The 13,920-nt window shown below is 36.7% G+C and overlaps 1 protein-coding gene across 13 annotated transcripts in view; it reads left to right on the forward strand.

Annotated features, from left to right (window-relative positions):
• Positions 1 to 13,920, forward strand: part of ST7 (suppression of tumorigenicity 7) — a 276,697-nt gene that overhangs the window by 61,988 nt on the left and 200,789 nt on the right. For 4 of the 13 annotated variants that reach the window (XM_073009297.1, XM_007982685.3, XM_007982688.3 and 1 more), the window contains exon 1: positions 2,877 to 3,291. The exons of the other annotated variants lie outside the window; for them this stretch is intronic. Coding sequence is in view for 3 of the 4 variants with exons in the window: in XM_007982685.3 (XP_007980876.1) it covers positions 3,270 to 3,291 (22 nt within the window). In the remaining variant the exon portion in view is untranslated. Of the gene's footprint in view, positions 1 to 2,876; positions 3,292 to 13,920 lie in introns of those variants that run through there. 13 annotated transcript variants of the gene reach the window in all.

Genomic DNA, 13,920 nt, shown 5'->3' on the forward strand with positions numbered 1-13,920 from the left:
GCTCCCAGAAAACAGTTGTTGAGTGAATGCATGATAGGCTTTCCTTTAAAAGTGACTATTGCCTGACTGTAAGATTTTTGCTATAATTGTTCTTTGTCAATAGCATTCTCATTCAATGATTATTATTTTGACCACTAAACTATTTTGAATGTTATCCTTCCTTTCATTGCTAACTTTTTCTAGAAATTAACAACACTGTCTTTACTGTGAAGGAAGGACAAGGTTGCAGGCAGGGATATTCAGACAGAGTGGATAAGCCAAAGATCACTTTGGGTTTGGATTGTGTTATATGACTTTTTTTTTGGAGAGGGAGGGATAGTGAGGGACATCAGATCAGTTTTATTCATCCTTCATTTTTCTTCGTTATGTTTTCTTTAGGCAACACATTTAACTTTGTGTTCCTTCTCTGAGGTGACTAGAGAAGAGAACTGGAATGAACTAAACTTTTGGAATCATTTTGGTCAAAGATGGATCTTCAGCAATGTGGATCCAAACCTTCTAAAGTGTTTAGAAACGCCTCAGGCCTCCACGTAACAGAAATCTTCCTAGGAGTCAGAGGGTGTGATTTGTGTCCAGTTTTCCTGGCAAGTGAGATGCCTAATGTTTTTAGCATACTGATCCTGTTACAGTTGTCTAAAAAGTAGACTTAAAACAATCACAGCCTTTAACTCTTAGAAGCCTGTGCCAAGAAGTAAATATAGGCCCTCAGAAAAATGCATTTTCATACACATATATATACACCCTCACATGTATGAACCAACAAAAGGAGCAACATAAATGAGTCGGCAAAGCAGTTATTAAATGTAGACCATGGCCTCTGGTTGAAAATATCTCTAACCCAGGTGCCATTTTCTCATTCTCTTTTCCCTCTTGCCATTCTGATGGCCACATCCATCTACTATTTGAGTGCCTATTTATATGACAACATCTCATATGCAATTTAAAATTGACCTTATGTAAGACATCTGTCTTTAAGGTTCCACCCTTTTGAACTGTATTATCCTATCCCACTTCCTACAGTTACATTTCAGCACCATTATTGATATTCCGTGGTTGTTACATGACTCTTTTTGAAGGTATACATTTTTATTAATTCCTGCAATTTTCTGTGATTTTTTTTTTTCCTTCTCTGATGACCTTTCGCTTTTAAGGATTTTTTTTCCTTCACATTTTGAGTTGGTTTCTGTTTTCCCTTCATTTCAATTAAATCCTTAAATATAATTTTGCCGATTATTTATTCATTGTTCAAGAGGCATTATCGTAGCGCGGTTAAGAGCATTGGATCCAGACTCCTGAGTTTGAAGCCCAGTATATCATTCACTACCTGTGTGACCTCGACAAAGTATTCAACCATTTGTCAAATGTGGATGAAAGTGGTATCTACCTTGTAGGGTTATTATGAAGATTATACATGTAAAGGACCCAGGATAGTGCCTGGCACATAGTAAACACTCAGTAATAGCTAATTGTTATTCTTTCCTGCGACAGATGATTTGTTCTTTATCTTATGTAGCATCATCAAATGTTCTTCTTAATGGCTCAGCATTTTTAGTAAGCTAAAGATCAAGTTACCTTGAATAAACTGTGGTACATTCATGCAATGGAATCTTATGCAGTCATTAAAAGGATGAGGTAGATCCTACATATACTGACCAGAAAAAGTACTAATGATATTTTTAGATGTTAAAGTAATATGTGGTTCCACTTTCATAGCAGAATATAGTATTTAAAAATGTATTGAGATGAAGACATGTCCTTGTGAACACAAGAAATTAATTGGAAAAGGTATATACCTTGGATGAATGGGTGGAGAGGAGACTTGAACTATTGAACTTTCTACTATATATTTTAAAAGTGTGGGATTGTGGGGTTACATATATATGTATATATATTTATTTTTTGTGCATTTCAGTATTTTAAAAACATAAGAAAACTTTTTTTTTTTGGCTTGTGTTGGATAGCTAATGAAAGTTCATATGGTTCTGGTACTTCTTCTTTAAAAACAGATTTATAAGAATATGGTAAAGAAGGAAGACATTTTTTTGTTCCAGTGAGTCAAGAGATAAAATATTTTCAATTATTTCTTTGTGTGGGTAGATCAAAAAAAATGTGTTGGTCAGAAATGCTTACTCATACAGAGGTACACACAGGTGTGTGCACACAGCCTTAAAATGACTGAGTTGCTCTGGAGAATGACAGAAATTCATGAAAGCCACGATGAAGAAATAGGAAAAATACATGTATGTAAATATATTCCTAGAGCAGCGTTTTTCGCATTTGAATAATAGTTGCAAAATAGCTAGTAATGGAATTGCCTACATTTGAGTACTCGCTGTGTGCCAAGCAGTGTTCTAAGTACTTAAGATTACTATTTTACTGTTATATTTGTATGTATTTATGTGCCTAGAATATATGTGTAATAGTATACATATTTTCACATACTTGTGATTGAGTATACAATCCTTGATCTGTCAATCTACCATAAGCTTCGAGAAAATAACAATGAACTCTTCTGTAATTACTTCTAAAGGCAGATAATTTTTCTCACTTCTGATATTCTTAATTCCCTTGAAAAGTTCTTTCTATATGCTGCGCAAAACCAAGAAGCCTGATATGCATGATGTCTTTGTGGTTAATTGCTATAAAGCCAATATTTAAATTTCTTTGAGTCCTCTTTTACTGCCTGGTATCTTGGGATGAAGAGCTGCGCAGGAGGGGAATATATACGTGGCTCTCGGTCTTGTGCATTTTGTGACAAAGGAATTCCCCTTTCAATCACGCTGCTCTCCTGGAGCCCCTGGAGCCTCTGGCTCAAGCGGCGCAGTCAGTCTGTGCAGTGTCCCTGACGTCATCCAGCGTATGCATAAGCCCTGCTATTGTCTTACTGCTACAGCAGGGCTGGGGATTGCAGTATCCGCTGTTGCTGCTGCTCCCAGTCCTGCCTCTGCTGCTACCTAGTCCAGCCTCACTGCATCCCAGAAGAGCCACGTCGGCCTTCATTTGCCTAGTGGATTTCAAAAGCAGCTCTTCGGTTTTTGGTGCTGTTAAGAGACCTTGCATTTCAATCACACGGGAGAAAACTGAAGCTCGTAAGAGGAGAATCTGGCAGCTGGACACAGCTTGGACTGCATTGTCTGGCTTCATGACCCCTGCTGTGTAGCCGGCTCATCTCTTCACTCTCACATGTACACTCTCCTCGCTTTTCTTTCTTTTTTTTCCCCCTTTTCTTTCTTCTTCTAATTTTTAAAAAGCAGCCTCTGGAGCCAGCCATGTTTGGCACTGAATCTTCATGTAAGTAAATGGATCCCACTTCTCTGCTATTTAGAAATCTGCTTGCTGTCATGGTTTCATTGGCTTGGAGTTCATATCACTTTGCCTTAGGTCATTAACAACCTTTGTATTTTGGCTCTAATTACAAAGGACTTGGTCTCAGGGAAGGAACTCCCCTTAACTGGGTTATTCATCCTTAAGGCCAGGGATGTCAATGTGTCAAAACCAGGCCTCTTAAGAGGAAGGTAGGAAGACCAGAATCCATACAGCCACCCTAGAATGTGTTAATTGATGGGATCAGGCCTGTCACTGATCTATTGTTGCAGGCTCCATAATGGTGCTTAAACCTTAAAATAGATACTGGGAGAATCTGAGATGATAGTGTTTATTAGAAAGGAAAGAAAGGCTTACATTTTTCATCTAAAGAGATAAATAGTATCATTATATACTCTTCTTCCATATTTTTACAAAAACATATAGACATATGTAGATTCAAAATGAATAAGAAATAGCTTTATTTTTAAGGATGGATTTTTTTTTTCCCCCCACAGTGGCTTCAATTTTGATATGCTGGCTAGCATCACAGCCCAGCAGGATCATATCTTTTTAAAAACTTATACAATGAAATTGCTTTTGTGCAGAGAAGGCCCTGCACAGTGGGCTAGGCAGGACAGCAGTTGTAGATGGCTACAATTGATACTTTAAAAATTACAACCAACCTATGTGAGGAATATTTAATGTTGGGCATAGAAATATAACATCAGTGCAGTTGTACAGGCTCTGCAGAATATTTTGTCATCGTCTATTAGCAAAGATGACAGTTAAGAATTTCTAAAAGAGATAAGAATTTCTAAAGAGACTTTCAACCTGCTGGCTAGAGCATTAAATATTGGCAAGCCACTATCTTTGCCAGGGAGAAGGGGTTTAGGGCAGGAATTTAGGAAACCGATTTCTTATGAACTTGTAGTTTGACCTTTGTTTTCTGATCACAGGTGATCAGTGTGACTGTTTGTGCATAGCTGATTATTGCAGAATAGTAGCGTTTCAACAGAGCTAATAGTCCTCAGTTCTTTTGTTTCTTAATTGGCTTTTTAAAAGGGGTACTTTTGTTTCACTGTAGAAGCTTCTCATCTCAGACTACCACATTGCCTAATCAAAGTCATGTTAGAATAATAGTGACATGTAATATCCCATTCAGCCTGTGATAGTATTATTCCCTAATAATTTAGGCATAATTTTTTAAATTCGCTTAATGGTACATTTACAATTGGTTATCTAAGAAATAGAAATAGATCACAAAGTGTCAAAGACCGTCTGGTTTCATTTCAGTCATGGAATTTTGTTTATGTGGGAGCCTAGGTATGGGCAGAAATATTTATATACTAAAGGAAAATTAGACCTGTTACTTGGTTTAGCCAAAAATGGAAGTTAAAACTCAGTGCAGAAGTCTTTGGTTCTTGGACTAGGGACTCTAACATTGTCTGCTCAGTGTTACCAAGCAGACACATAGCCTTTCCCCATCATCAAACCTGATCTTTTGATAATATCACCTATGTGCTGTATGGTATGTGTGAAAACTGCTGGTTGCTTGTGGTCTCCATAGCTACCAGATTACTGAAGAGAATAAAATATCATTCAGAAGACAGAATACTATCATGCAGGTTTTTAGCATTTTTTGTCTTTTGTGAGTGTTAAGCTGTTTCTTGCTTATAACTTGAGGACCATAGGTAGATTCATATTGTCAGTGGATATTGTGTTGAAAATGAATTGCCTTCTTTGGCACGTGTATACCTATGTAACAAACCTGCACGTTCTGCACATGTAGAACTTAAAGTATAATAATAATAAAAAAAAGAAGATACCCTAAGTCTGCATTCAGTGTTAGGACAAGTGTATTTTCTTTGTGTTCTGAGACATAGCTTTCTAGGCCTTTGATTTCAACCTTTTGGAGGCTGTTTTTTAGGTTTGAAAATTTATTTAGCATATTCAGGAAAATAGTCACATTTGAAATTCCAATTAGTTCAAAAGGAATCTCCCAAACCATCTAGGGTATTCTTACTAAATTATCATAAGAAATTCTTGTTTAACTATCTATTCTGTATACAGTGCTGTGGTAGTTCCTGGAAAGAGTTAATTTTTTTCTAACTTATTCTGATTTTCATGATTCTTATCCTTGATTATGGTTGCAGTGCCTTACTTATATAGGATGCTTTTACTTTTTAAGTTGAGGTATGATTTACATGCAGTAAAATGCTTAAGTCTAAGTGTGCAGCTCAGTGAATTTTTGCCCATGTTTATACCCGTAGAATGCTACTCAGATCAAAATACAGAACATTTCCATTTCCCCTAGAAGTTCTCTTGTGGCCTTTCCCAATCAATGTTATTTCCCCTCTTCGTGAAAAGGTAACCACTATTCTGACTTCTGATGCCATAGATTCATGTTGTAAGTGCCTCTTTTAAACTTTCTTTATCTTCCCCTTGCTCTTTGCCTATAAGAGAAGGAAATGTCTTCATTTTCAAATATTGTATTGATTAAGTTGATTTTATGTTTCAGATCTTTGAGTTCAGGAATTTGCAGTAGCCTGAATGTCACATTATAACATGTTCTGTCTTACTGAAATAATGTTGTTTTAAATACTTGCACCCTCCCTAACCAAAAAAACAGACACACAAAAAAGCCTTTAAAAATACCAAAAAATTTATGTCGAAGAGTAAACCCTAGTTCTTGAAAGTTAAAGACTTACACAACTATGGCAATAGAATTAATAAATGCTGTTTTATGACTGACACTGCTTTAGTCAATATCTCCAAAGATACTAGTCTCATCTCTTTGACTTAGTGAATCTGAATCTCCCACGGTTGTGTAGATTGGTCACAGTCAATCTATTCTGGGCTCACTTTGAAATGGGTGTTCTATAGTATGTGTAGACTGATCATCACAAAGCAGGAAGTATAGCTTCTGTAACTCCGTTTATTACCATCTTGTTGTATTTCACTGAGCTTTTCCTTTACTAAAATTTCCCATGTCTAACAATGGGAATAGTGTGTCTGCTCTTTAACTGCTTTGAAGAAATACAATTTTAGTTTCTGTGGTCAGAATAATTTCGGTGTAAGAAGAAAGTACTATCAAGTTTTGTTGAGGAGGGTGATAATTAAAGTGCATATTTAGGGTTCTTAATTTGATTTCATTTTATACATATATATATATATAGAGAGAGAGAGAGAGAGAGAGAGATATAGTGTATGTGTGTGTGTGTGACGAAGTCTCACTCTGTTGCTTTGTTGCCCAGGCTGGAGTGCAGTGGCACATTCTTGGCTCACTGCAACCTCCACCTCCTGGGTGCAAGCGATTCTCCTGCCTCAGCCTCCTGAGTAGCTGGGACTACAGGCATGTGCCACCACGCCCGGCTAATTTTTGTATTTTTGTTTAGTAGAGATGCGGTTTCACCATGTTGGCCAGGCTGGTCCCGAACCCTTGACCGCAGGTGATCCGCCCACCTCAGCCTCCCAAAGTGCTGGGATTATAGGCGTGAGCCACTGCACCTGGCCAATTTAATGATATATTTTAAAATAAATTGATTATTTTCTCTTAAAATTTTATAAAAGGAGAAAATATTTTTAGGGAGAGAGGGAGAAAAAGTTTCATCCTTTCTTTTTGTGGAGTAAATGGTTTTGAGGAAAACTTATTTTTGCACTGCTGACATTTGGTTACATCCTCCTTGATAAAGCCAGTTATTCTTCAAAGAGTGGATACTTTAAGTATAATGAATTATTTAATTAGCATTTATTGGGCTCAGTCCTCCTCTTGTCTCCCCTCCCATGTTTTGCTTTTTCAGTTCTCAAGGGTACCACTTAAGATGTACTGTGGTGGGAATTGTGCCCTAGTCTAACACATTAATGCGTCTTCCAAAGCACCTACCTTATTAGTCCAGTGAAGAGAGCAACACCTTACCTGCTGAGAAACAGTGTCCCTGGAGCAAATAGCATTATTTTATCCTCTTCCAAAATTTTTTGTACAGTTATAATAATTAAAAAGACCATCTGTGGATGGAGAAAATAAATCAGCAAAGAACCAACAAAGCTTTAATAGGATCCCCCCACCTGAGCTTAGTGGAGATGAGAAACTAGTGGATGGGTGTGTCAGGGGGTCAGGAGTCCTTTTTAGCTCTGGTGTGGCTGGTCCACACATATTCCCTGCCATTCCTTGGATATCTACATCACCTAGGGTAGGCAGCCAGATGTTGGAAAGGATTTGGGATATAGTTTGATACCCCATGTGATTTATCTTTGATGGGCACCAAAAGTTCAGTTGTTGCTTTTTGTTTTCATTACTGATGAGTGCATTAAGTTGAAAATGACAGCTTCTCAGTTTTAATAGGGAGTGTGGTACCATGTTACCAAGAACTAGATAATTTTCTCAAATTTTGAGCCATTGTGTGAGAGGTAGTCAAATGAATAATACTCTAGCAATATTAAATCACCAAGATACTGTAGTTAAACAGACATCTCTTTGATAAAGAAACAAGTGAGTTGTACTCTTTTATGTGCATCTCAGGCCATTCTTGGTAACTGGTCACATGTGAGATTAAACTTGGGCCTATTGTTTTGGTGTGTAATTTCTGTGAATTGGCTGAGATTTGAATAGTAACTATGGTCATTCAAAAATGGCTGTTCACATCTGGACCATTTCTCAAAATAAGCCTCTAATTATTATTAAATCATTATGTCAGAGACTGCTGTTTTTGCTGTTAGTATGTTTGGCATTTTAGTAGTCTATTTGGTTTTCCTTTTTATTATTTATCATATGAAACTAGGTAATTTAGGAACATGAACCCTTTTCCTTTCCCACAACATTAATCTGGTTATTAGATTTAGCTACATCGGATTTTAGATGCTTTCATCTTAAAATAAAAATAGAAATACTTAAGTATATGCACAAAAACCTACCTCTAAGTCTGCACTTAGAGCATTGAATGTAAAAGAAAAATATTACATGACATTAGATATGTAGAAAACCACAGACTGCTGAAGTCACAAACATGGAAAAATAATTATAGATTTTAGGCATTATATTGGAACATAGTCATACAGGAGCTTGAAAAACTAAAGCTCATATAACGTATTTGACTCGTCTTACTGTATCATTTTTTTCTTTTTTTCTGAGAACACACATTCTGATGTGAAATTGCCTTTCGAGTTCATTGGCTGTTAGTAGTTGACGTTGTATTTTTAGTATCAAGATAATATTTTAAAGTAAATAAGGAAATTTTTTTTCTTCTGGGTATTTATATACTTTACCAGTACAGAAATGGAATAAAAATATGCAATGGTTATTTTTAAATCCTCAGATTTCTTATTTTCACTTCAGTATTGGTCTATTTGTTAGTCTGTAGTTTGTTCAGAAAAAAATTACATGTGAGTCTTCAGTGATTTGTTGTTTTCATTGTCACAATGGACCAGATTCATATCCTGTATAAACTGTGGGGAGTCTATGGGGAAAATTACCATATATGGAAACTTTCCCCATAGCATCCCCATGGAGTTACACAGGATGTGAATAGTATTCATTGTTGTTATGGATTCGGAGCTGGAAAAGTCACTGATCATGTGTATTTTTTTAAACATTAATAATAGTCACTGCATTAATTTATGTTCATATACTGTTAAATTTTCAGTATGAGACTATATGGACACTATAAATTGAATAGTCATTTATAGACTATTAATTGTATAGTCATTCTTTTGTTCCTTTTTTGAAGAGCATTGATATCCTTCCATTTTTTCCTAGTCAGTATAAAGCACGAGTTAACACACTTAATGTTTTTAACAAGAAAATGCACAAATGCTATATTATTTAAAAGGTCCCATTTACCATGCTAGAATAGTAAATAGTAAGATTTTCAATGTATTTTATTTGTATTAGTAATTAATTCAGATACTTATGAACAAAAAAACAAATATGCAATTTAATGCATATTTAGAAATGGCAGCAACCACATGCCAGATGCAGCAACTAATTGCAGAGACTCTGACTTTCACTTGCCTGGATTCATACCATGGCTCTACCATGTGCTACCAGCGTTTAACCATGTACTGTCTAAGCTTACAGTGTGACTTATCCAATGAACTCTCTGTTTTAGGGGAATTGGCCTTTGGGGTCCTGGATATCTGCCAGGGTAGGGCTTATCAAGGGGCATTTGTGGAGAGAGAGTTCAGCAGTGGAAAATACTGACTGAAAAGAGATGTCACTTCTCTTTTTTTTTTTTTTTTTTTGAGACAGAGTCTTGCTGTCTCCCAGGCTGGAGTGCAGTGGCCGGATCTCAGCTCACTGCAAGCTCCGCCTCCTAGGTTTACGCCATTCTCCTGCCTCAGCCTCCCGAGTAGCTGGGACTGCAGGCGCCCGCCACCTCGCCCGGCTAGTTTTTTGTATTTTTTTTTTTTTTTTTTTAGTAGAGATGGGGTTTCATTGTGTTAGCCAGGATGGTCTCCATCTCCTGACCTCGTGATCCGCCCGTCTCGGCCTCCCAAAGTGCTGGGATTATAGGCTTGAGCCACCGCGCCCAGCCACTATGTCACTTCTTAAGGCTGGGTGAAGACTGGAAGTTCCATCATGGGAATATTTTAAGGGATCCAATAGGAGGTTTGAGGGGAGGAGACTGTATGAAACTGATGAAATGAAATGGGTCAGGGTTGGCAAATGCCAGATGCCCAGTGGCAAGCATCATTGATTGGTCATAGCTCTCTTGCAGGATTAGCTTCAGCCACTAAAGGTTAGAATGTTGTCCACTCAGAACACTTCATCAGTGCAAGTGTTTTCCATGTTAGTATGAGTAATAGACACATAAATATTTAAATAAACATACAAATACTTACCAAATTAAGAATAAAGGGCCGGGCATGGTGGCTCACGCCTGTAATCCCAGCACTTTGGGAGGCTAAGGCAGGCGGATCACAAGGTCAGGAGTTTGAGGCCAGCCTGGCCAACATGGTGAAACCCTGTCTCTACTGAAAATACAAAAATTAGCTGGACATGGTGGTGCACGCCTGTAGTCCCAGCTACTCAGGAGGCTGAGGAAGGAGAATTGCTTGAAACCGGGAGGCAGAGGTTGTGGTGAGCTGAGATCATGCCACTGCTCTCCAGCCTAGGCAACAGAGACTCCGTCTCAAAAAAATAATAATGATAGATAAAAAATAAAGGTAAGAATCTTAAGTGTTCCAGAAATATCTCTTTAGATTTTGGGCTGAACATGGTGGCCACACCTGTAATCTCAGCACTTTGGGAGGCCGAGGCAGGAGGATTGCTTGAGCCCAGGAGTTGAAGACAAGCCTGAGTAACAAAGCGAGACCCTGTCTCTAAAATGAATGAATGATATAAAATAAACACACCAGTCTGTGTCACATTATGGTTCTCAGTAATGTCAATGTGTTAAAGATTCAGACCCACCACTGGGCTCTTCTGAATGAAATATTTATCAGTTGACAACAAATCCCCGGAGTGTAGCAGGGTACCTAGCATATATCAAGTGCTCATGTTCTTTGAAATTTGAATCTGCTGTGGATTAAGGTAATGTCATTGAAAATACGATGCGTGGGCTTGTAGGGTGTTAATATTCAGTTTAATAAAATTTTCCAGGCTAAGGAGTTTATCACACATAATGGGTACATATCAGAAACATGCCAGTAATCAGCCCTTGTCATCCTTCAGAGCAGGAACAAATGACACAAACAGAATAATAGCTTATTACTAAGCCCAAATTTGTTAGTGAGTAAACTATCATATACTGATAATTTGCCGTATACTGATAAGTTGACTACGTCTAATCTACGTTGGCTCACCATTCTTAAAGGTTAAGTAAAAATAATGAGTTACTCATAATCATCAGTTTATGTACAGCATGAAAATTGAGAATTGTTTGCTTGCAATACTGATATAATTTCAGGAACTAGAAAAATTATTTTACATTTTTTTGTGAGCATTTCACACTGTTAAGATTGAGGCTTTTTGGCATATTTTGGGCAGTAGCAAGCCTGACTGGAATGCATATAGATTAGAAAATCACAGTGACTCCACTGGAGTATTCTTTACTACCTCCTCTACCTCTGGCTTCTTCTAGAGCACCTAGTTTTCAGGGAAAGGCTTTGGTAGGGTCTGGCCTGGTGATACACATGGATGGTGCAAGCCTGGACTTGTCTCAGAAGTCTGAATTTCTCATCTGAAACTTTCCTAGTCTTGTGTTGGTATAATGATGTTTCAGTTACCTATTGCTACACAACAAACTCCCTCAAAACATACTGGTTTAAAACAATTATGTATTATTATCTTTCACAGTTTTGTGGGTTAACTGGACTCCATTGGTGGTTCTCATGAAGGGTCTCATGCAGTTAGATTTCTGTCAGTGCTATAGTCATTTAAAGGCTCGCCTGAAGTGGATCTCCAGGATAGCTCTGGCTTACACTGTCAGTTGAGGTTAGCTGTTGGCTTAGGGCTCAGCTGCGGTTATGGGCAGGAATGCCTATACAGTTGACCCTGGAACAATTTAGGGGTTAGAGGCTCTGATCCCTGCACAGTTGAAAATCTACATGACGTTTTACCACTAAAAACGTAACTACTAATAGCCTACTCTTGACTGTAAATAATTATAACATGGATAATTAACACATATTTTGTATGTTAAATATATAGCTATAAATATATATGCTGCATGTATAAACATTCATGTATATTTCTTTATGTGGACATATGTTTTCATTTCTCTTAGGTAAATACCTAGGCATGTCATTGTTGAGAAACTGCCAGACCATTTTCCAAAGTGGTTATACCATTTTACATTCCCACTAGCAATGGGTGGGAGTTCACTTGCTTCACATTCTTGCCAACACTTAGTATTGTCAGCCTTTTTAATTTTTGCTAATTTCGTGGGTGTGTAGTGGTATATTGTGATTTTAATTTGCATGTCTTTCATTCTTATCATATTGAACATTTTTTCGTGTTCTTTTTGGCTGTTTGTATATCTTCTTTGGTTAAGTGTCTGTTCAAATCCTTTGCCTGTTTTAAAAATGAGGTTGTCTTCTTATTATCGAGTTTTGAAGGTTCTTCATATATTTTGATACAAATCCTTTGTCAGGTGTATGTATTGACAATATTCTTACAGTCTGCAGCTTTCCTTTCTGTTTTCTTAATAATGTTAAGTTTTTAATTTTGAAGTCCAGTTTATCAATATCTTCTGTCCTATGTAAAAATATTTTGCCTATGTTATTGTCATGAATATTTTTCTCCTGTATTTTCTTCCAGGTGTTTTGTGTGTTTTGCTTCTTTGTGTGCTATGATCCATCTTTAGTACATTTTTGTTTGTAGTATGAGGTAATGATAAATGTTCAATTTTTTTTAGTGAAATGAATATTCACTTGTTCCAGCACCATTTCTTGAGAAGACTGTCATTTCTCCATTGAATTGGCAACTTTATCAGAAGTCAGTTCACCCTATATTTCTAGTCTCTTTTATCCTAGGGATCTTTATATTTATCCTTAGGCCAATACCATGATTGTGATACTGTATAGCTTTATGATCAGGTAGTGTAGGCCCTCCAAGTCTGTTCTTTTTCAAAATTCTTTTGGCTAGACTTGATCCTTTCATATCCTCATACATTTTTAAATTTGCTTGTCAATTTCTACAAAAAGACCTGGGATTTTGATTGGAGTATATTTAATCTATAAAGTAACTTGGGGAGATTTAACATTTTAACAATATTAAATTTTGCAATTCATGAACATGATATATTTGTCCTTTAATTTAGGTCTTTAATTTCTCTCTGCAATGGTGAAACTAGTTATGAAATTAAAAGAATAGTCAGGATATTTTTCATTGATAGAAGAACACTTATTTGGAATGGAGTAACTTATATTACCCACTGAATATATGTTTCTAGGGAACATATAGTAAATGTAAAAGTGGTGGTATTAGTAAAGCATCATTAATTTGAAGGAATTATTTGCACTTGTAAAAATCTTAAATAACCTGGAAAGTGAGATTTCATTAAACAAATGTTGTCATGAAGAAGTCTTTTGATGGTATGTTTTAACAAATAGATTAGAATTGTTTATACATACAGGCAAAAAACAACCCCATTAAGAAGTGGGCAAAGGACGTGAACAGATACTTTTCAAAAGAAAACATACATGCACCCAACAAGCATACTAAAAAATGGCCAACATCACTACTCATTAGAGAAATGCAAATTAAAGCCACAATGACATACTATCTCATACCAGTCAGAATGGCCATTATTAAAAAGTCAAAGAATAACAGATGCTGGTGAGGTTACAGAGAAAAGGGAACGCTTACACTGCTAATGGAAGTGTAAATTAGTTCAGCCATTGTGGAAAGCAGTGTGGCAACTCCTCGAAGAACCAAAAACAGAATTAGCATTCAACCCAGCAACCCCACTACTGGATATATACTCAAAGGAATACAAGTCGTTCTACCATAAAGACACAGTATGCGTATGTTCACTGCAGTACTATTCATAATATCAAAGACATGGAATCAACCTAAATGTACATCAGAGGTAGACTGGATAAAGAAAATGTGGTAAATATACACCACGGAATACTATACAGCCATAAAAAAGAACAAGATCATGTCCTTTTCAG

The sequence above is a fragment of the Chlorocebus sabaeus genome, chromosome 21, assembly GCF_047675955.1.
Source record: "Chlorocebus sabaeus isolate Y175 chromosome 21, mChlSab1.0.hap1, whole genome shotgun sequence".
Taxonomy (NCBI): domain Eukaryota; kingdom Metazoa; phylum Chordata; class Mammalia; order Primates; family Cercopithecidae; genus Chlorocebus; species Chlorocebus sabaeus.